The sequence below is a fragment of the Melozone crissalis genome, unplaced genomic scaffold (assembly GCF_028551555.1).
Source record: "Melozone crissalis strain CALT ecotype California unplaced genomic scaffold, PUWL_Pcris_2 ptg000079l_1, whole genome shotgun sequence".
NCBI lineage: Eukaryota > Metazoa > Chordata > Aves > Passeriformes > Passerellidae > Melozone > Melozone crissalis.
This window is the reverse complement of record NW_026535856.1, coordinates 4,125,702-4,149,061: the sequence shown is the minus strand read 5'-3', so window position 1 is coordinate 4,149,061 and position 23,360 is coordinate 4,125,702. Positions and strand designations below refer to the sequence as shown.

The 23,360-nt window shown below is 56.6% G+C and overlaps 1 gene segment (V, D, J or C); it reads left to right on the top strand.

The window, feature by feature from the left end:
- Positions 1 to 289: 289 nt before the first annotated feature.
- Positions 290 to 20,055, top strand: LOC128946255 (Ig heavy chain V region 914-like). The segment is given in 4 exon segments: positions 290 to 375; positions 14,666 to 14,847; positions 16,038 to 16,217; positions 19,985 to 20,055. Coding segments are annotated over 4 exon segments (519 nt in total).
- The last annotated feature ends 3,305 nt before the right edge of the window (positions 20,056 to 23,360 follow it).

Here is a 23,360-nt window from a genome sequence, read left to right as displayed (position 1 = left end):
CAACCCTTCCCCAGTTTTGTCCCAAATTCCCTTTGTCTGGACTCAAATATTCTACAGAGGTTTCCATTTTTGTACAGTACCTTAAACCCTGATTTTAGACCCAATCCACCCATTAATTAATTCGACAGCTCCACCTGGCTTTTGTATCGCCCCATCCCAATCTCCCCTTTGTCCCGCAGGGCTCCGGGCGGCCGTGACCCTGCTGGAGTGCGGGGGGGACCTCCAGCCTCCAGGGGGGTCCCTGATGTTGCTCTGCATTGGCTCTGGGTTCACTCTGGCCAATCACGACATGTTCTGGGTGCGCCAGAGACCCGGGCAGGGGCTGGAGTTGGTCGCCCACATCACCTACAATGGAGGCTACACCATCTACAGTCCGTCAGTGCAGGGTTGGTTCAGGATCTCTAGGGACAACGGGCAGAGCTGATGGCGCGTAGTAGGCACTGCCACTGCTGCTGATACTTGCGACTGGCTCCAGCCCCTGCCCGGGCCTCTGCCGAAACCAGCCCATCCCAAAACTGCCAAAATCAAACCCGGACCCTTGGCAGAGGAGGCGCAGAGCCCCTTCGGGGGGCTGGAGGTCCCCCCCGCACTCCAGCAGGGTCACGGCCGCCCGGAGCCCTGCGGGACAAAGGGGAGATGGGCACCAGGACCAGCTGTGCCATTCTCATTCCCAGCACAGAGTCAGACACCATTCCCTCTTTCTCTCTGTCTCTCTCTCTCTCCCTCTCTCTCTCTGTCTCTCTCTTTCTGTCACAGGATTTTTCCTGGAGCAGCACAGAGAGAAGATGAAGATGAAACAATTCCCATCTCTCCTCTCTGCTTCTGCTGTTTCTGCGCGTGTGGAAAGTGTCGGGGGATTGTTCCCCTCCAGGGATTCGTCATTTGGGTTCTGCTGGAGATTGTTTTGTTTCCTTGGCCAATGGGCTCGAAGCCATGACCTGGATCTGTCAGACTCTCACGGGGATTCTTTAGGATTTTTTCGTGTCTTTTGTACGGAATTCTTTAGTATCTCTTTAGTATAGATGTAATATAGCATTAATGAGATATAATATAGTATTAATGAGATATAATATAGTATTGATGAGATGTTATATAGAATAATGAGATATAATATAGCATTAATGAGATGTAATATAGTATTAATGGGATATAATATAGAATTAATGAGATATAATATAGTATTAATGAGATGTAATATACCATTAACGAGATGCAATATAGTATGAAAGAGATGTAATACAGTATTAACGAGATATAATATAGTATTAATGAGTTATAATATAGAATTAATCAGATAAAATATAATATTAATGAGATATAATATATTATTAATGAGATGTAATATAGTAATAATGAGATATAATATTGTATTAATGTAATAAAATATATTATTAATGTAAGATAGTAGAGATTTAATAGAGCAATTGTTCAGCATTCTGACTTATGGAGTCAGATGCCGTGACCCTGCTGGAGTGCGGGGGGGACCTCCAGCCCCCCGGGGGGTCCCTGCGCCTCCTCTGCCGAGGGTCCGGGTTCAGTTTTGGGAATTTTGGGATGCAGTGGGTCCACCAGACAGCCAGGCAGGTGACGGAGTGGCTCGGGGGGATTAAGAGCGATGGTTCCAGCACCGGCTACGCACCCTCAGTCAAGGGCCCGTTCACGATCTCCAGGGACAATGGGCAGAACTCGGTGACGCTGACCATGAACAACCTCAAGGACGAGGATTCTGGATCCTATTTCTGTGCCAAATCTGTTAATGTGTGGTATGATCCTGCTGGTGTTGTTTATAGATTTGACTGTGCCCCCCATCCCCGTGTCCCCCCCCGTCCCCGTTGCTCAGACCCTTCTCCCAAACCCCCAGCCCACACCCAGCCCTTGACCATTGATCCCAACCTTGCTCTGCCTCCGCCCCAATTCTCACCCGCTGACCCCAAACCACAGCTCCTGAGCCCAAATCTCCTCTTTGTGCCCCAAACTTTGAAATAAAAGTGGAGATTTAAGGCCAAGGTTAAGACTTGGGTCTACTTTCTTGCAAGGTATGGAGAATTTGGGGAAGAACCGCTCTAGGGTTGGGACAGAGTCAGGAATGGGCAAAAGTGTTTGGGTTTCAGGGAAGGGTCTGGGATTTGTGGACCGGTCGGGACACGGCCACAGGGTCCAGACCAAAACCATCCACACCAGCACCAGTACCCCAATTGTTATAGTCAGATTTCCCGCAGAAATAGGATCCAGAATCCTCGTCCTTGAGGTTGTTCATGGTCAGCGTCACCGAGCTCTGCCCATTGTCCCTGGAGATCGTGACCCGGCCCTTGACCGATGGCGAGTCCCAGGCGCTGCCCCCAGTCTTGATCCCTGCGAGCCACTCTAGCCCCTGCCCGGGTCTCTGGTGCATCCAGTTCATGTCGTAGCTCCTGAAACTGAAACCAGACGCTCGGCAGAGGAGGCACAGAGACCCCCAGGGGGGCTGGAGGTGCCCCCTGCACTCCAGCAGGCTCATGGTCGACCGGAGCCCTGCGGAACAAAGGGAAGATGGGGATGAGGCCAAAGCTCCACCCTTGACCCAAATCCTGACTCTTGGCCACAAATTCTGACCCCTGGACCTTCTCATCCTCCTACAAAGTAGGTCCCGACTCTTTTCCAACTGGCCACACCCACTTCATGCCCACAGCCATTCATGTTTCTCATCCCCATCTCCCCTTTGCCCCACAGGGCTCCGGGCGGCCGTGACCCTGCTGGAGTGCAGGGGGGACCCCCAGCCTCCCGGGGATTCCCTGATGTTGCGGTGCCGAGGGTCCAGGTTCAATTTTGGGAGTTTTGCAATGCAATGGGTGCGCCAGAGACCCAGGCAGGGGCTGGAATTCGTCGCCTACATCAGAAACACTGGTGGCACCATCTACTACGCGCCATCAGTCAAGGGCCGGTTCACGATCTCCAGGGACAACGGGCAGAGCTCGGTGACGCTGACCATGAACAACCTCAAGGACGAGGATTCCGGATCCTATTTCTGTGCCAAAACCACTGCTACTGGAAATGTTAATCCTGGTTATGCTATTGGCCCCGTCCCCATCTCTGCATCGCCCCCTGCCCCCGTTCCCCAGACCCTTCCCCAATCTCCAGTCCCTGACCCCATTTCCTCACTCTCTTCCCCAGCCCTGCTCTGGCTCTGCCCCACATGTCCCCTCTGAACCACACGCAGTGCCCTCGTTCCCCAAATGTCACCGAAATGTCTGGATTTGGGCCCAAAGTAAAGATCAGGGATCAAGAATTCAAATTTTAGCCCCAAATTCCTGATGATAGGCCAAGGGGCAGATTTGGGTCGGTGGCTTTGACTCGGTGCCTGCAGGGGAGATTTGGGGTAGAACTGGACAAGTCTGGGGGCAATGGTTGGGTTGGAGGGACGAGGCTGAGCTCAGGGTGAAACCGGCCCTGATTTGGGGCCAGGAGCTGAGATTTAGGGCCAGAGCAGGGACAAAGGAACAGGAGTGGGGTCAGAGGTTGGAGGGAAGGGTCTGGGGAACCGGGACACAGTTGGGGCTGAAACGACAAATATCAGCAACATAACCACTAGAACCAGTAGCATCGCGTTTGGGACAGAAATAGGATCCGGAATCCTCATCCTTGAAGTTGTCCATGGTCAGCGTCACCGAGCTCTGCCCGGTGTCCCTGGAGATCGTGACCCGGCCCTTGACGGAATCCGCGTACCTGGTGCTGCCACCATAACTGTTGATGCTGGCGATGAATTCCAGCCCCTGCCCGGGTCTCTGGCGCATCCAACCCATCCCAAAACTGCCGAAACTGAACCCGGACCCTCGGCAGAGGAGGCGCAGGGACCCCCCGGGGGGCTGGAGGTCCCCCCCGCACTCCAGCAGGGTCACGGCCGCCCGGAGCCCTGCGGGACAAAGGGGAGATGGGGATGGAGCCAAAGCTCAACCCTTGACCCAAATCCTGACTATTGGCCCCAAATGGGGATCTTTAGAGTTCATCATCCTCCCAGGAGGATTCTACCCCTTTGTCCAGCTGGCCACACCCACTTGGAGGCCCTTGACCAATCAGACTTTTGATTTCCATCATCTCCCTTTTGTCCCGCAGGGCTCCAGGTGGCCGTGACCCTGCTGGAGTGCGGGGGGCAACTCCAGCCCCCCATGGGGTCCCTGCGCCTCCTCTGCCGAGGGTCCGGGTTTGATTTTGGGAATTTTGGGATGGGCTGGATGAGGCAGTAGCCTGGGGAAGAACTGGAGTGGGTGGCAGGGATCAGCACCAGTGGCAGCACCATGTGCAGCCCATCAGTGCGGGGCCAATTCACGATCTCCAGGGACAACGGGCAGAACTCGGTGACGCTGACCATGAACAACCTCAAGGACGAGGATTCCGGATCCTATTTCTGTGCCAGATCTGCTGATGGCAGTTGGGGTAGCAGTGCTGGCCATGGTGACAATGACAACAGAGCAGCCCTACCCCCTTGTTGAAGTCTCCACCCGTCCCCAGCCCCTGACCAGTGATCCCAACCTTGCTCTGCCTTGACCCCAGTTCTCATCTACTGACCCCCAATCATACCTCCAGACTTCGAATCTCCTCTGTGTGCCCAAAACTTTATACTGAATGCGGATATTACAGGCCAAGGTTTAAGGTTTGGGTGAACTTTGTAGCCAAAATCAGGGTGAGAATTTTGGCCAGAGCCACTCCAGGATTGGGACACGGGGTCCGGGATTGGGGTTTGGGGATAGGGTGGGGACACAGAGATGAGATCAGGGTCAATATCATCAACACCAAACTCAGTAAGAGTACCCGAACTCCCAGAAGCTTTTTTGGCGCAGAAATAGGATCCGGAATCCTCGTCCTTGAGGTTGTTCATGGTTAGCGTCACGGAGCTCTGCCCGTTGTCCCTGGAGATCGTGACCCGGTCCTTGAACGATGGCGCGTAGAAGGTGCTGGAACCACCCTTATTGACCGCTCCAACCCATTCCAGCCCCTGCCCAGGTCTCTGGTGCGCCCAGCTCATGTCGAAACTCCCAAAACTGAACCTGGACGCTCGGCAGAGGAGGCGCAGGGACCCCCCGGGGGGCTGGAGGTCCCCCCCGCACTCCAGCAGGGTCACGGCTGCCCGGAGCCCTGCGGGACAAAGGGGAGATGGGGATGAGAAACCTGATTTGTTGAGGGACTCAAAGCTGGGGTGGCCAGCTGGAAAAAGGGGCAGGACCCACCTGGGTGCAAGATGATGATCTCCAAGTGTCCCAATTTCGGGGCCAAGAGTCAGAATTTGGGTCAAGGGTTGATCTTTGGCCTCATTCCGATCTCTCCTTTGTCCCGCAGGGCTCCGGGCGGCCGTGACCCTGCTGGAGTGCGGGGGGGAACCTCCAGCCTCCCGGAGGGTCCCTGTGCCTCCTCTGCCGAGGGTCCAGGTCCAGTTTCAGCAGTTTTGCCATGAACTGGGTCCGAGAGAGACCCGGGCAGGCACTGGAGGGGGTTGCGGGGATCTACAACACTGGTGCTTACACCGTCTACGCGCCATCGGTCAAGGGCCGGGTCACGATCTTCAGGGACAACGGGCAGAGCTCGTTCATGAACAACCTCAAGGACGAGGATTCCGCCACCTATTTCTGTGCCAAGGATGCTTATGATGCTGCTGGCAATGCTTCTGAAGATATTGAAGAGGGCAGTGGAAAATCCATCCCCATCTCACTGTCCCCTCCTGTCCCCAAAGCCCCAGACTCTTTCTCCAAATCTCAGCCCTTGACCCCATTCTTGACCGTTTGTCCAAAGTCTTCCCCATTTTCACCCATGGTGACCACAGACCCCAAACCCCGACTGGTTCTGCACCAAACCCAACTGAGTTGGTGCCAAGATTAAGCCACTTTCACCCCAAATCTTGACCCTTTGGAGATCTTTTGGGGAACGAGGGGGAGATTTGGGGCCGCGAGTTGAGTTTGGGGCCAGACCCAGGGGAGTGTTTAGGGCCAAAGGAGAGCGTTGGGGCAAAGGGGGCGGGGCTGGGACAAAGGGTCAGGGGTGGGTCAGGGGGGTTTTGGGAAGGGTCTGGGGACAGCTGGGGACAGGGACGGGGCCAGGACCCCAAACACCCACCCAACCACCCATAAAAACAGTAAGAGCAGTGCTAACACCAGAAGATTTGGTACAGAAATAGGTGGCGGAATCCTCGTCCTTGAGGTTGTCCTTCGTCCTTCCAAGGACGAAGATTCCCCATCCTATTTCTGTGCCAGGGCTTTTTGTGCTGGTTGTTGGGCTGTTACTAATCATGGTGACAATGCTTTTGATAGCGTCAAACTTCTCGGTTTTGCTCCTGTCCTATATTGGATCTCCAAATTTTAGATTTTCGTCCCAAACCTCACCTCTTGTCTCAGATCTTGACCCTTTGTCCCCATTTGCAAGAATGGTCAGCACTGACCCCAAACCCTCGCCTGTTTCTGCCCCAAAACTCAACCATTGGCCCCAAACCCCCCTGACCCACCCCTGACCCATTGTCCCAGCCCCGCCCCCTTTACCCCAATGCTGCCCATTGGCCCCAAACCCTGCCCTGGCTCTGGCCCCAAACTCAACTCTCGGCCCCGAATCTCCCACTTGTGCCCAAAAAGTTCCCAAAGGGCCGAGATTTGGGGACAGCGGGTGAGGTTTGGATCAGCGGCTGTGGCTGGGAGCCCAAAGTGGGGATTTGGGGCAGAATTGGGCGAGTTTTGGGGCCAAAGCAGGAGGGTTTGGGGCAGAACCAGTGAGGGTTTGGGGTCTTTGGTCACCATTGGTGGAAATGGGGGAGATCTGGGCAAATGAGTCAAGAATGAGGTCAAGGGCTGAGATTTGGGTAAAGGTTCTGAGATTTGGGGACAAGAGGGTCTCAGACGAGGGCGCTGCCTCCACCGGCACGGTCAATAAAGGCAGCAGCAGCCCAAGCAGCACCAGCATCTTTGGAACAGAAATAGGATCCGGAATCCTGGTCCTTGAGGTTGTTCATGGTCAGCGTCACCGAGCTCTGCCCGTTGTCCCTGGAGATCGTGAACCGACCTTTAACCGACGGGGCGTACAAGGTGCCGGAACCATCGCTCCTGATGTAGGTGACGTATTCAAGGCCCTGCCCGGGTCTCTGGCGGATCCATTGCATGGCAAAACTGCCGAAACTGAACCCGGACCCTTGGCAGAGGAGGCGCAGGGACCCCCCGGGAGCTGGAGGTCCCCCCCGCACTCCAGCAGAGTCACGGCCTCCCAGAGCCCTGCGGGACAAAGGGGAGATGGGGATGAGGCCAAAGCTCAACCCTTGACCCAAATCCTGACTCTTGGCCCCGAAATTGGGACCCATGGAGTTCATCATCCCCCTCCCAGGTGTGTCCTGCCCCTTTTCCCAGCTGGCCACATGCAGTATGAGACATTCAACCAATCAGGTTTCCCATCCCCATTTCCCCTTTGTCCCGCAGGGCTCCGGGCGGCCGTGACCCTGCTGGAGTGCGGGGGGGACCTCCAGCCCCCCGGGGGGTCCCTGCGCCTCCTCTGCCGAGGGTCTGGGTTCAGTTTTGGCAGTTTTGGGATGGGCTGGTATCGACAGACACCCGGGCAGGGCCTGGAACACATCGGAGGGATCCAAAGCGATGGCAGCACCTACTATGTGCCATCGTTCAGGGGCCAGGTCACGATCTCCAGGGACAACGGGCAGAGCTCGGTGACGCTGACCATGAACAACCTCAAGGACGAGGATTCCGGATCCTATTGCTGTGCCAAAAACGCGTATGATATTGGGGTTGGGAGGCTCATGCTGCTGGTTCTAATTTTTGTCCCGTCCCCATCCCTGTGTCCCTACCTGTCCCCATTTCCCTGGTCCTTCCCTCCAGCCCTTGACCCCATTGTTGCCCCCCACAGACACAAATCTGGCCCATTTTTCCCCAGTCTCGATCATTTGCACCCAGATTTGGGGACCTTGGTTGAGCCTTGGAGCCAAGAGTTGAGTTTTGGGTCCAGGAGCTGAGATTTGGGGCAGAACCAGCTGAGTTTGCGGCCCATGGTCACAAGTGAACCCCGCTGAGATCTGGGGCACAAAGGGCAGAGTTTTAGGCATGAACAGTTGAGTTTTGGGTCAAATGTCTAAAGCTGCAAGAGAAATGTTAGAGGTGAGGCAATGATGGTGGAGATTGGGGGAAAAATGTCAAGGTTTGGAGACAAGGGCAAAGATTTTATGGTAGAAAGCAGGAATTTTGGGATGTCTGTGAGACCAGTGTCAGGTGATGGGGCCATCACCGGCATTCTAAATATAATTAGCACCAGCACCACCAGTACCAGGAGATTTGGCACAGAAATAGGGGGCGGAATCCTCGTCCTTGAGGTTGTTCATGGTCAGCGTCACCGAGCTCTGCCTGTTGTCCCTGGAGATCCTGAACCGACCATTGACCGATGGCGCGTACCAGGTGCTGCCACCACCATTACTGATATCTGCAACGTACTCTAGCCCCTGCCCGGGCCTCTGTGAATACCAGCCAATGGAAAAACTGCCAAAACTGAATCCAGACCCTCGGCAGAGGAGGTGCAGGGACCCCCTGGGGGGCTGGAGGTCCCCCCCGCACTCCAGCAGGGTCACGGCCACCCGGAGCCCTGCGGGAGAAAGGGGAGATGGGGATGAGGCCAAAGCTCAACCCTTGACCCAAATCCTGACTCTTGGCCCCAAACTGTGACCCTTGGAGTTCATCATCCTCATCCCAGGTGAGTCACATCCCATTTTCCAGCAGACCACACCCGCTTTGATCCCACAGTCAATGAGGTTTCTCATCCCCTTTTTCCCGCTGGGCTCCGGGCGGCCGTGACCCTGCTGGAGTGCGGGGGGAACCTCCAGCCCCCCGGGGGGTCCCTGACGTTGCTGTGCCGAGGGTCCGGGTTCAATTTTGGGGATTATGGAATGTACTGGATCCGCCAGAGACCCGGGCAGGGTTTGGAATATGTTGCAGGGATCTACAGCAGTGGTGGCACCACCTACTACAATCCATCGGTCAAGGGCTGGTTCAGGATCTCCAGGAACAACGGGCAGAGCTCGGTGACGCTGACCATGAACAACCTCAAGGACGAGGATTCCGGATCCTATTTAGTGGGAAAGCTTCGTGCTCTGGTTGTGTTCCTAGTGCTGGTTATGTTGACAATGCACGTTATGGCCTCCATTTCCTGGTTCTGGCCCCACTCCTATCATTGAGTCCCAAGAGTTGTGATTTTCGTCCCAAATGTCACCCATTGACCCGGTCCGTTACCTTTTTTCCCCATTTGTACTAATGGTCAGCACTGAACCCAAACCCTGCCCTGCTCCTGCCCCAAAACTCAACCATTGGCCCCAAACCTTCACCCCTGAGCTCCATGTCTGACCTTGCTTTCCAAGATTTCCCATTTCTGCCTGTGCCAGCTCAGCCAATAAGGGCCTGAGGAGCTGGGGGCGATTTGAGGACAAGGTGGAGATTTGGGGCGAATTTTGTTGCCAACTTACTTTGGCTTGGGGCAGAACCAGTAAGGGCTTTGTGGCTTCGTGGTTGGCGTTGCTGGAAATGGGGGAGATCTGGGGGAAAGGGTCAGGAATGGGGTCAAGGGCTGAGATTTGTGGAAGAGTCTGGGGACTGGGGACAGGAAGGGCTCAGAAACGCTTGTGCCACCACCGGCAGGGTCAATATAAGGAGCAGCATCAGCACCACCAACATAAGCAGCTTTGGCACAGAAATAGGATCCGGAAGCCTCGTCCTTGAGGTTGTTCATGGTCAGCGTCACCGAGCTCTGCCCGTTGTCCCTGGAGATCATTACCCAGCCCTTGACCGACGGCCCTGTGCGCGGTGCTGCCACCACCATTAGTGATATCTGCAATGTATTCCAGCCCCTGCCCAGGATTCTGACGAAGGCAATCCATTTCAAAAGTCCTGAAACTGAACCCGGACGCTCGCCAGAGCAGGCGCAGGGACCCCCCGGGGGGCTGGAGGTCCCCCCCGCACTCCAGCAGGGTCACGGCCACTCCCCCATCCCCAAACCTTCACGGTGTTTTTGCCCCAAACTCCCTTTGTCTGGCCCCAAATCTGAAACAGAGATTTCCAGTATTGTAAAGTGCCTTCAACACTGCAATGAGCCACAATCCACCCATTAATTAATTGGACACCTCCACCTGACTTTTGCATCGCCCCATCCCCATATCCCCTTTGTCCCGCAGGGCTCCGCCGGGCAGCCGTGACCCTGCTGGAGTGTGGGGGGGAACTCCAGACCCCCGGGGGGTCCCTGCGCCTTCTCTGCTGAGGGTCCGGGTTTGATTTTGGGAAATTTGCCATGGGCTGGATGCGCCAGAGACCTGGGCAGGGGCTGGAATTCATTGCGGCGATCTGGGACAATGGTGGTTGGACTGGGTAGGCGGATTCGGTGCAGGGCCGGTTCACGATCTCCAGGGACAACGGGCAGAGCTCGGTGACACTGACCATGAACAACCTCAAGGACGAGGATTCCGGATTCTATTTCTGCATGAAATCTGGTTTAAATAATGGAGGTTGGGGTGGTGCTGGAGCTGTTGTCGTTTTTGGCCCTGTCACTGTCCCCATGTCCCCCCTGTCCCCATTCCCCAGTTTCTCCCTCCAATCCACAGCCCTGACACCATTCCTGTCCCCGTGTCCCAGCCCCGTGACCCTGCTGGAGTGCGGGGGGGACCTTCAGCCCCCCGGGGGGTCCCTGACATTGCTGTGCCGAGGGTCCGGGTTCAGTTTTGGGAGTTATGGAATGTACTGGATCCGCCAGAGACCTGGGCAGGGCTTGGAATACGTCGCAGGCATCTACAACACTGGTGGCACCACCTACTACAATCCATCGATCAAGGGCCGATTGAGGATCTTCAGGGACAACGGGCAGAGCTCAGTGACGCTGACCCTGAACAACCTCAAGGACGAGGATTCCGCCACCTATTTCTCTGCCAAGAGTGCTGGTGCTGGTTGGGCTGAAAGTGCTCATCGTATTGATGATGGCCTTGCTGTCCCCATCCCCATCCCCATCCCCGTGTCCCCCCCCTGTCCCCGTTGCCCAGATCCTTCCCCCAAACCCCCAGCCCACACCCAGCCCTTGACCATTGATCCCAACCTTGCTCTGCCTCCGCCCCAGTTCTCACCCGCTGACCCCAAACCACAACTCCTGACCCCAAATCTCCTCTTTCTGCCCCAAAACCTTGTTATAAAAGTGGATACTTCAAGCCAAGGGTTAAATTTTGGGTCAAATTTGTGGCAATGTGCAGAGAGCGGATTTCGGGCCAGTCCACTCCAAGACCTGGACATGGGGACAGGAATGGGGTCCAGGCTTGGAGTTTTGGGGGAGGGTCCAGAGAATGGAGATAGGTGGGGACCGGGGAACAGGAACACGGCCAAATGCAACCGAAACATGAGAGTGACCAATACCTGCAGCAGCATTCCAACCAGCAGTACCAACAACACTTCTGCCACAGAAATAGGATCTGTAATCCTCGTCCTTGAGGTTGTTCATGGTCAGCGTCACCGAGCTCTGCCCGTTGTCCCTGGAGATCGTGAACCGGCCCTTGACTGAATCCGCGTACCTGGTGCTGCCACCATCGTTGCTGATACTCGTGAGCCACTCCAGCCCCTGCCGGGGTCTCTGGCGATACCAGCTCATGTGGAAACTGCCGAAACTGAACCCGGACCCTCGGCACAGCAACGTCAGGGACCCCCCGGGGGGCTGGAGGTCCCTCCCGCACTCCAGCAAGGTCACAGCCGCCGGGAGCCCTGCGGGACAAAGGGGAGATGGGGATGAGAAACCTGATTGGTTCAGCGCCGAAAAGCGGGTGTGGCAAACTGGAAAAAGGGATGAAACGCACCTGGGAAGAGGATGATGACCTCCAAGGGTCTCAATTTGGGGCCACGAGTCAGGATTTGGGTCAAGGGTTGAGCTTTGGCCTCATCCCCATCTCCCCTCTGTCCCACAGGGCTCCGGGCGGCCGTGACCCTGCTGGAGTGCGAGGGGGACATCCAGCCCCCCGGGGGGTCCCTGCGCCACCTCTGCCGAGGGTCCAGGTTCCCTTTTGGCAGTTTCTCCATGTTCTGGCTGCGTCAGAGACCCGGGCAGGGGCTGGCATACATTGGAGGGATCGACCCTAGTAGTGGCACGCACTACGAGCCTCAGTGCAGGGCCGGTTCACGATCTCCAGGGACAATGGGCAGAGCTCGGTGACGCTGACCACGAACAACCTCAAGGTCGAGCATTCCGGATCCTATTTCTGTGCCAAATGTGCAAATAATGGTTGTTGTAGACCAGGTGCTTATAGTGAAGACGCCACTTGTGGATCCAGTCCCGTCCCCCTGTTCCCCCCTGTCCCCAATCTCAGATGATTCCCCCAAACCTCAGCCCATGACCCTTTGTCCCAAATCTCCCCCATTTGCCCCAATGGTCAGCACTGACCCCAAACCCTTCCCTGCTCCTGCCCCAAATCTCAACCATTGGCCCCAAACCTTCACCCCTGGCCTCCAGTTCAGGCTACCTCCAATCAGGGCCCAGGGAGCTGGGGGAGATTTGGGTGAAATGGACAAAACTGGGATAAGGTCAAAAGTTTTGGCAGAGTTGGTGGACACTGAGGGAGAAGGTCAAGAATGGGGTCAAGGGTTGGGATTTGGGCAAGGATTTGGGTATTTTGGGACATTTGGGGAAACAGGGATCGGGTTTTGGGGCCACCACCAGCATCCTCGCCATGTCCAGAGCTCCCAGAGAGGATTCCAGCCCAGCCCCAAGGAGCAGCACCAGACACCGAGGCCACTGAGGGAGAAGTGAAGCCCCACATGGGAGCGAGGGAGGGAGGGAGGGAGGGAGGGACGAGAAGACGCTGCGATTTTGGGGCTCCGCAGCCTCCCCCCACTTCCTCCCTGGCAGCTGCCGGCGCCCAGCCCGGGCGGGAAAGGAAACAGAAAGTTCCTGGTTTTGGTCATTGTGAAGGTCTGTGTTTTGCAGAGGGCAGCTAAACCTTTGGGCGCTGCGGCAGAGGAGGCCCAAGGGTCCCAATTCGGGGCCAAGGTTCAGGATTTGGGTCAAGGGTTGAGCTTTGCCCCATCCCCATCTCCCCTTCGTCCCGCAGGGCTCTGGGTGGCCATGTCCCTGCTGGAGTGCAGGGGGGGACCTCCAGCCCCCCGGGGGGTCCCTGTGCCTCCTCTGCCGAGGGTCCGGGTTAAGTTTTGGAAGCTACGACATGAACTGGATCCGCCAGAGACCCGGGCAGGGGCTGGAGTGGGTTGCGAGCGTCAGCTACAATGGTGGTTGGACCGGGTACGCGCCATTGTTCAAGGGTCGGTTCACGATCTCCAGGGACAACCGGCAGAGCTCGGTGACGCTGATCATGAACAACCTCAAGGATGAGGATTCTGGATCCTATTTCTGTGCCAAACGCACTGGTGCTGGTGCTGCTCCTTATGCTGCTGGTGTTTGACGTTTCGGCCCCATCCCTGTGTCCCCTCCCATCCCCGTTCCCCAGACTCTTCCCCAAACCCCAATCCCTGACCCCATTCCTGTCCCCGTGTCCCGACCCTGCCCTGCTCTGGCCCCAAACCTCAGCTCCTGGCCCCATGTCTCAGCTCCTGGCCCCACATCTCAGCTCCTGGCCCCAAATCACTGCCGGTTTCACCCTGAGCTCAGCCTCGGCCCTCCAATCCCAACCATTGCCCCCAGACTTGTCCAGTATTACCCCAAATCTCCCCTGCAGGCACCGAGCCACAGCCACTGACCCAAATCTGGCCCATTAGCCACACATCGGGAATTTCAGGCCAAAATTTGAATTTTTGACTCCTGACCTTAACTTTGGCCCCGAATTTTGAAAAATTAAATGTAATTTGAGGAACGAGGGCACTGAGTGTGGCCCAGAGGGGACATTTGGGGCAGAGCCAGAGCAGGGCTGGGACAGAGAGTGAGGAAATGGGGTCAGGGGTTGGGATATGGGGGAAGGATCTGGGGAACGGGGACAGGTAGGGATGCAGAGATGGGGACGGGGCCAATAGCATAACCAGGATAAACATTTCCAGATGCAGTGGTTTTGCCACAGAAATATGTGGCGGAATCCTCGTCCTTGAGGTTGTTCATGGTCAGCACCACCGAGCTCTGTCCGTTGTCCCTGGAGATCATGAACCGGCCCTTGACCGACGGTGCGTACGAGGTCCCACCTCTGCCGCTGATACTTCCGACCCACTCCAGCCCCTTTCCAGGTCTCTGTCGCACCCAATCCATTTCAAACTCCCGAAACAGAACCCAGACCTTCGGCACAGCAACGTCAGGGACCCCCCGGGGTCTGGAGGTCCCCCCTGCACTCCAGCAGGGTCACGGCCACCCGGAGCCCTGCGGGACAAAGGGGAGATAGGGATGAGGAACCTGATTGGCTGTGGGCATAAAGTGGGTGTGGCCAACTGGAGAAAGGGAGCTTGACCGACTTGGGAGGGCCAACAGGGCCAGGAGCTGGAGGGAGCTCGAGGCCGTGGCCAGGATGTGCCGGGTAGGGGGTCCCAGAGGGTTTTGGGGGTCGTTACCATGATGTTATTTCGGCAATTAATGCACCGGTTTCAGGACGAGCTGTCCAAGTAATTAATGAGTGGACTGGGGTTAATTGTAGGGTTTGCGGCAAACTCGATTATGGAAAATTGTGGCGTAGATTTGGGAGCAAACCAGGGGAGTCTGGTGAAAACCGGTGAAGGTTTGGAGATGGGGCAGCAGCCGTGACCCTGCTGGATTGCGGGGGGGAACTGCAGCCCCCCGGGGGTTCCCTGCGCCTCCTCTGCCAAGGGTCTGGATTCGATTTTGGTAAATTTGCAATGCTCTGGATCCGCCAGAGCCCCGGGCAGGGGCTGCAGTGGGTGGCCGCCATCGACAGCCACGGTGGCACCTACTACGCGCCGTCATTGCGGGGCCGGGTCGCGATCCCCAGGGACAACGGGCAGAGCTCCATGTCCCTGACCATGAACAACCTCAAGGACGAGGATTCCGGATCCTATTTCTGTGCCAAAGAGTCCAGCACTAACATTGCTGCTGGTGCCCTTGAATCTATTGACCCGTGCCCATCCCCAGGTCCCCACCTGTCCCGGTTCCCCAGGTCCTACCGTCCGACCCTTGACCCCATCCCTGACCCCCACCGACCCAAATCTGGCCCATTTTCCTAAATCTCGAGCACTTGCACCCAGGTTTGGGGACCTTGGCTGAGACTTGTAGCCAGGAGCTGAGGTTTGGGGTCAAGAGCTGAGAATGGGGAAGAGCCAGCTCAGAGCTGGGACACGGGGACAGGACTGGGGTCACGGGCTGGGGATTTGGGGAAGGGTCTGGGGAACAGGGACAGGGAGGGACAAAGAGATGGGGATGGGGTCAAAAGGATAACCAGCAGCAGCCCAACTACCAGCACCAGCACATTTGGCACAGAAATAGGTGGCGGAATCCTCGTCCTTGAGGTTGTTCATGGTCAGCGTCACCGAGCTCTGCCCGTTGTCCCTGGAGATCGTGAACCGGCCCTTGACCGAATCCGTGTAGCCAGTCCAACCAGCATTGTTGGTGATCCCAGCGACGTACTCCAGACCCTGCCCGGGTCTCTGTCAATACCAGCCCATCCCAAAACTGCCGAAACTGAACACAGACCCTCAGCAGAGGAGGCGCAGGGACCCCCCGGGGGGCTGGAGGTCCCCCCCGCACTCCAGCAGGGTCACGGATGCCCGGAGCCCTGCGGGAAAATGGGGAGATGATGGAAATAAGAAACCTGATTGGTCAAGGGCCCCTAAGTTGGTGTGGCCAGCTGGACAAAGGGGTGGAATCCACCAATGAGGAGGATGATGAACTCCAAGGGTCCCAGTTTGGGGCCAAGAGTCAGGATTTGGGTCAAGGGTTGAGCCTTGGCCTCATCCCCATCTCCCCTTTGTCCCGCAGGGCTCCGGGCGGCCGTGACCCTGCTGGAGTGCAGGGGGACCTCCAGCCCCCCGGGGGGTCCCTGACATTGCTGTGCCGAAGGTCCGGGTTCAGTTTTGGGAGTTATGGAATGTACTGGATCCGTCAGAGACCTGGGCAAGGCTTGGAATACGTCGCAGGCATATACAACACTGGTGGCACCACCTACTACAATCCATCAGTCAAGGGCCGGTTCACGATCTCCAGGGACAACGGGCAGAGCTCGGTGACGCTGACCATGAACAACCTCAAGGACGAGGATTCCGCCACCTATTTCTGTGCCAAGAGTGCTGGTGCTGGTTGGGCTGAAAGTGATCATGGTATTGACGATGGCCTTGCTGTCCCCATCTCCATCCCCGTGTCCCCCCCCTGTCCCCGTTGCCCAGATCCTTCACCCAAACCCCCAGCCCACACCCAGCCCTTCACCATTGATCCCAACCTTGCTCTGCCTCCGCCCCAGTTCTCACCCGCTGACCCCAAACCACAACTCCTGACCACAAATCTCCTCCTTCTGCTCCAAAACCTTGTTATAAAAGTGGATACTTCAAGCCAAGGGTTAAGTTTTGGTCAAATTTGTGGCAATGCGCAGGGAGCAGATTTCGGGCCGAACCACTCCAAGACTGGGACATGGGGACAGGAATGGGGTCCAGGCTTGGAGTTTTGGGGGAGGGTCCAGAGAATGGAGATAGGTGGGGACCAGGGAATAGGAACAGGGCCAAATGCAACCGAAACGTGAGAGTGACCAATACCTGCAGCAGCGTTCCAACCAGCACTACCAACAACACTTCTGCCGCAGAAATAGGATCCGGAATCCTCATCCTTGAGGGTTTTCATGGTCAGCGTCACCGAGCTCTGCCCGTTGTCCCTGGAGATCGTGAACCGGCCCTTGACTGAATCCGCGTACCTGGTGCTGCCACCATCGTTCCTGATACTCGTGAGCCACTCCAACCCCTGCCGGGGTCTCTGGCGATACCAGCTCATGTGGAAACCACTGAAACTGAACCCGGACCCTCGGCAAAGCAATGTCAGGGACCCCCCCAGGGGGCTGGAGGTCCCCCCCGCACTCCAGCAAGGTCACGGCCGCCCGGAGCCCCGCGGGACAAAGGGGAGATGGGGATGAGAAACCTGATTAATTCAGCGCCGAAAAGCGGGTGTGGCAAACTGGAAAAAGGGATGAAACGCACCTGGGAAGAGGATGATGAACTCCAAGGGTCCCAGTTTGGGGCCACGAGTCAGGATTTTAGTCAAGGGTTGAGCTTTGGCCTCATCCCCATCTCCCCTTTGTCCCGCAGGGCTCCGGGCGGCCGTGACCCTTCTGGAGTGTGGGGGGGACATCCAGCCCCCCGGGGGGTCCCTGCGCCTTCTCTGCCGAGGGTCCGGGTTCAGTTTCGGCAGTGTCTCCATGCACTGGGTGCGCCAGAGACCCGGGCAGGGTCTGGAGTGGCTCGCAGAGATCTACAGCAGTGGCAGCACCTACTATGCGGATTCAGTCAAGGGCCGGTTCACGATCTCCGGGGACAACGGGCAGAGCTCCGTGACGCTGACCGTGAACGACCTCAAGGACGAGGATTCTGGATCCTATTTCTGTGCCAAAAATATTGATAATAATTTTTGCAGTGCTGGTGCTCCTCTTGATCCATCTGATCCCATCATCGGGTCCCCATCCGTCCCCATTTCCCAGACTCTTCCTCCATTCCTGTCCCCCTGTCCCAGCTCTGAACTGGCTCTGCCCCAATCTCAGCTCTTGCCACCAAATCGCAGCTCTTGGCTCCCATGCTCAATGAAGGTCCCCAAACCTGGGTGCACATGGTCGAGATTTGGGGAAAATGGGCCTGATTTTGTTCCGTGGCTGTGACTCAGTTCCACCACTGCAATTTTGGGACAGAACGGGTCCAGTTGGGAAAAAATCATTGGGATTGGATGGACGAGGGTGAGCTCAGGGTGAAACCGGCCCTGATTTGGAGCCAGAGCTGAGATCAGGGCCAGAGCAGGGCATGCTTGGGACAAAGGGTCAGGAATGTGGTCAGAGGTTGGAGGGAAGCGTCTGGGGCAAGGGGACAAGGACGAAACTGAAAGGACAACCAGCAGCAGCATTCCAACCACCAGTGCGTGGTTCTTTGGCACAGAAATAGGTGGCAGAATCCTCGTCATTGAGGTTGTTCATGGTCAGCGTCACCGAGCTCTGCCCGTTGTCCCTGGAGAACCTGACGCGATCCTTGAACGATGGCGCGAGGTTGGTGCCGGAACCATCGCTCCTGATGCTCCGGACCCACTCCAGCCCCTGCCCGGGTCTCTGTCGGACACATTGCAGGGCAACACTTCCGAAACTGAACCTGGACCCTCGACAGAGGAGGCGCAGGGACCCCCGGGGGGCTGGAGGTCCCCCCCGCACTGCAGTAGGTTCATGGCCATTCCCACATGCCCAAACCTTCACTGGTTTTTTCCCCAAATTCCCTTTGTCTTGCCCCAAATCTCCCACAGATATTTCCAGTATTGTAAAGTTTCTTCAGCCCTGCAGTTAGCCCCGATCCACCCATTAATTACTTGGACAGCTCTGCCTGAGTTTTGCATCTCCTCATCCCCATCTCCCCTTTGTCCCGCAGGGCTCCGGGCGGCCGTGACCCTGCTGGAGTGCTTGGGGCACCTCCAGCCCCCCAGGGGGTTCCCTGCGCCTCCTCTGCCGCGGGTCCGGGTTCAGTTTTGGCAGTTTTGAGATGCAGTGGTTGCGCCAGAGACCTGGGCAGGGGCTGGAGTGGCTCGCGGGTATCAGGAACGATGGTGCTTACAACGACTAAGCGCCGTCGGTAAAGGGACGGTTCACGATCTCCAGGGACAACGGGTAGAGCTTGGTGACGCTGACCATGAACAACCTCAAGGATGAGGATTCCGGATCCTATTTCTGTGCCAAATGTCAAAGCACTGGCTGTGGTAATGGTGCTTATGCTTATGGTGTTGATGGTGGTTGTGGTCCCAAGCCCTTTTTTCTGTGTTCCCAAGTATCACAGAATTCTCTGATCCTTCCCCAAAATCCTGGCTCTTTTTCTCACATCTCAGATATTTTCCCCCAAACTCCACCGTCACTTCCCCAATTCCCAAATTTCCCCCAATTTTCCCCATTTCTCCCCAGTCTGGCCCTTCCCCTCTGTCCCAGTGCGGAACGGGGATCACTCCAGGGCCCTTTGCACACAAAGCTTTTTGTGCAGCCGGCGCTCTGCCGCAGCGCCCCGAGGCTGAGCTGCCCTCTGCCAAACAGAGATGTTCACCATGACCAAAACCAGAAACTTTCTGTTTCCTTTCCCGCCCCGGCCGGGCCCCGGCAGCTGCCGGGGAGGAAGTGGGGGGAGGCTGCGGAGCCCCAAAATCGCGGCGTCTTCTCCTCCCTCCCACCGTCGCTTGCTCCCACCTGGGGCTTTACTGCTCCCTCAGCGGCCTCGGTGTCTGGGGCTGCTCCTTGGGGCTGGGCTGGAATCCTCTCTGGAAGCTCTGGACATGGTGACAATGCTGGTGGTGGCACCAAGCCCCCATCCCTGTTTCCCCAAATGTTCCAAAATCCCCAAATCCTTCCCAAAATCCCAACCCTTGACCCCATTCTTGACCTTCCTCCGCAGTCTCCACCATCTTTGCCCCAACTTTCGACTTTCCCCCAATTTTGCCCATTTCACCCAAATCTCCCCCAGTTCCCATGCCCTGATTGGAGGAGGCCTGAACTGGTGGCCAGGGGTGAAGGTTTGGGGCCAATGGTTGAGTTTTGGGGCAGGAGCAGGGCAGGGTTTGGGGTCAGTGCTGACCATTGTGTCAAATTGGGGAGATTTGGGACAAAGGGTCAAGGGCTGAGGTTTGGGGGGAGGATCTGGGTTTGGGGACAGGGGGGGAACTCTAAGATGGGGACTCAGAAATAAACACTGTGACAACATCACCACAACCAATATCGTCACCAGCAGCAGGAACACAACAATCATCCCAATTTTTGGCACAGAAATAAACAGCAGAATCCGCGACCTTGAGTTTGGCCATGGTCAGCGTCATCAGACTCTGCCCGTTGTCCCTGGCGATCATGAACCGGCCCTTGACCGAATCCGTGTACCAGGTGCTGCCACCGCTGCGGATGTAGGCGACGAATTCCAGCCCCTGCCCGGGTCTCTGACGGACCCATTGTAGGGCAAAACTCCTGAAACTGAACCCAGACCGTCAGCAAAGCAACGTCAGGGACCCCCCGGGGAGCTGGAGGTCCCCCCCGCACTTCAGTAGGGTCACGGCCGCCCGGAGCCCATCCCCAAATCTTCACCAATTTCACTCATATCTTCACTGGTTTGGTCCCAAGTCTCCACCAGATTTTTCGGGTATCCTGAGGTCCCTCAAACCCGGCAAGTGAACTTAATATTCTCATTAATAGTTCGACACCTTTTCCTGAGTTTTCCACATTGATTTCAAAAGTAATAGCTTATTAACAACCCCCAAACCCCCTGGGACCCCAACCCACAAAGCCCCTGGGGACAACCCGGCCTTGGCCTCGAGCTCCCTCTGGCTCCTGTGTGGGGAGTGCAGGGGGGACCTCCAGCCCCCCGGGGGGTCCCTGCGCCTCCTCTGCCGAGGGTCCGGGTTCGATTTTGGGAATTTTGCCATGGCCTGGATCCGTCAGAAACCCGGGCTGGGGCTGGAACCAGTCGCAAGTATCAGCAAAGGTGGCAGCACCTACTACGCGCCATCGGTCAAGGGCCGGTTCAGGATCTCCAGGGACAACGGGCAGAGCTCGGTGACGCTGACCATGAACAACCTCAAGGACGAGGATTCCGGATCCTATTTCTGTGCCAAATTGTTATGGTTTAGGCCCGGCAAAGCCAGGGCCCCCATAAATATACCTTTTACCTGATATCTGCTGTGAGATGTGGCCAGGAAATAAGCAAAGCAGGCTCCAACTTAAACATAAAGAGAAGTTTATTAACTAAACTACACACACAATTACTAAACTACACACACACAGGGGAAAAAAACAAGGAGAATGAGAACTACACAGAAACACTTCCTTATCCTCCTCCCACCAAATTCCCAAACACATTTACATTTCCCAAAAATTATCCACACTCGGTCTGGCACCACCCTTTGGAAAAAAATCAAATCTTCAGCTCATAAGGGATAGACGGAGTCCTTCCTTGTGCCACGGACTTCTTGTCACAATCAGCAATTCGCCCGGTATCTTGCTATCTCGTGACATCTCCTTTCCATGCCGAGGTGCTCTCACCACCTGGCATGGGATGGGGCAGGGGCCTGCCTTCAGGGCCTTTTAAGAATGCCTCGTCTCGTTCCAAGCAGAGTACAGTCACAATCCTGGGACCTCTGTCCCCCCCCCATGTCTTCTATACCCCCTGGGGCCGAGGGGTCTCAAAACCAAACTCTCTTGACGCCGAGCCTCCGCTTCCCCCTGCAATACAGCCTCTGCCTCACCAGGAAACAGTCCATGGAAATACAACAAAAAAGAGTCCAGCAAAAACTGCCACTCCATCTTCCTCCATTCCGTCAACATCTCTCTTCTCCCTTTGCCAGACCCTCCTTACTGGCCTGATTTTCTTCCTTCATCTTCCACTCCTGTCCCTTTCCCAGGAAAGGCAATGTTCTGCGAAGCCTTCATTCCCCAAAGGGTTAAAAGTTCTCCCAGGCGGCCGGACTGCCCGCTGCCCAACCCCCCCCCTTTCTCCTCCCAGCCGTGCTGCCTGCCGGCACATGATATCAAGTTTCAAGATATACAGTTCGAGCACGGGCTGCATTCTCTGGGGGGGGAAATAAACTGGTCGCTCAAGGGTCTGCCACCCTTCCTCCGAACCCGGGCCTACCGTAGATGGGCCACGTGGCTTTCCCCTCCCCCAGCCCAGCCAGAAACTGGGCCGGGGGAGAGACTTCTTCACGCCGGAAATCTCAAGAGAGCTCCGAAGGCCAAGAGCCCTGCTTTTAACCCCTTGGGTTCGTAGTCTCAAGAGGCGGATCCAAATGTCCCACTGGTCAAACTAAGTGCCCATCTTAAATTCCAATTACCCATTGGTAATCACAGCAAAACAACATATCCCAGATGTCCCATTTCCGGTCAAACTACGACACAAATCTTCTGGTGTTATCACTGCTCTTACTGCTATTATTGTTGTTTGGTTTACTGTTTGCGGTTCTCACCCTGTCCCTGTCCCCAGCTGTCCCCAGACCCTTCCCCAAACCCCCCTGTCCCACCCCTGATGCTTTGTCCAAGCCCTGCCCCCTTTGCCCCAACGCTGCCCATTGGCCCAAAACCTTGCCCTGGGTCTGGCCCATAACTCAACTCTCGGCCCCAAATCTCCCCCTCGTGCCCCAAAAGCACCCAAAGGGTCGAGATTTGGGGGCAGCGGGTGAGGTTTGGGCCAGCGGCTGAGGCTGGGAGCCCAAAGTGGGGATTTGGGGCAGAATCGGGCAAGTTTTGGTGCCAAAGCAGGAGGGTTTGGGGTAGAACTAGTTTGAGGGTTTTGGGCCTTTGGTCACCATTAGTGGAAATGGGGGAGATCTGGGCAAAGGGTCAAGCATGATGTCAAGGGCTGAGATATGGGTAAAGGTTCTGAGATTTGGGGACAAGAGGGGCTCAGACGAGGGCGCTGCCACCACCGGCACGATCAATATACGTAGCAGCAGAAGCCCAACCAGCATCAGCAGCTTTGGCACAGAAATAGGATCCGGAATCCTCGTCCTTGAGGTTGTTCGTGGTCAGCGTCGCCGAGCTCTGCCCATTGTCACTGGAGATCGTGAACCAGACCTTGATCGATGGTGCGTACCAGGTGCCAGAACCATCGCTCCTGATACATGCAATGAATTCCAGCGCCTGCCCGGGTCTCTGGCGGATCCATTGCATGGCAAAACTGCCGAAACTGAACCCGGACCCTCGGCAGAGGAGGCGCAGGGACCCCCCGGGAGCTGGAGGTCCCCCCCGCACTCCAGCAGGGTCACGGCCTCCCGGAGCCCTGCGGGACAAAGGGGAGATGGGGATGAGGCCAAAGCTCAACCCTTGACCCAAATCCTGACTCTTGGCCCCAAACTGGGACCCTTGGAGTTCAGCATCCTCCTCCACAGTAGCTTCCGCCCCTTAATCTAGCAGGCCATGCCCACTTTAAAGCTCTCAACCAATCAGGTTTCTCATCCCCATCTCCCCTTTGTCCCGCAGGGCTCCGGGCGGCCGTGACCCTGCTGGAGTGCGGAGGGGACCTCCAGCCTCCTGGGGGGTCCCTGCGCCTCCTCTGCCAAGGGTCCGGGTTTGATTTTGGGGGTTTTGGCCTGCACTGGGTGCGCCAGAGACCCGGGCAGTGGCTGGAACGGCTTGCAGGGATCAGCAGCAATGCTGCTTACACTGACTACACAGTGTTGGTCAAGGGCCGGGTCACGATCTCCAGGGACACTGGGCAGAGCTCGGTGACGCTGACCATGAACAACCTTAAGGACGAGGATTCCGCCATCTT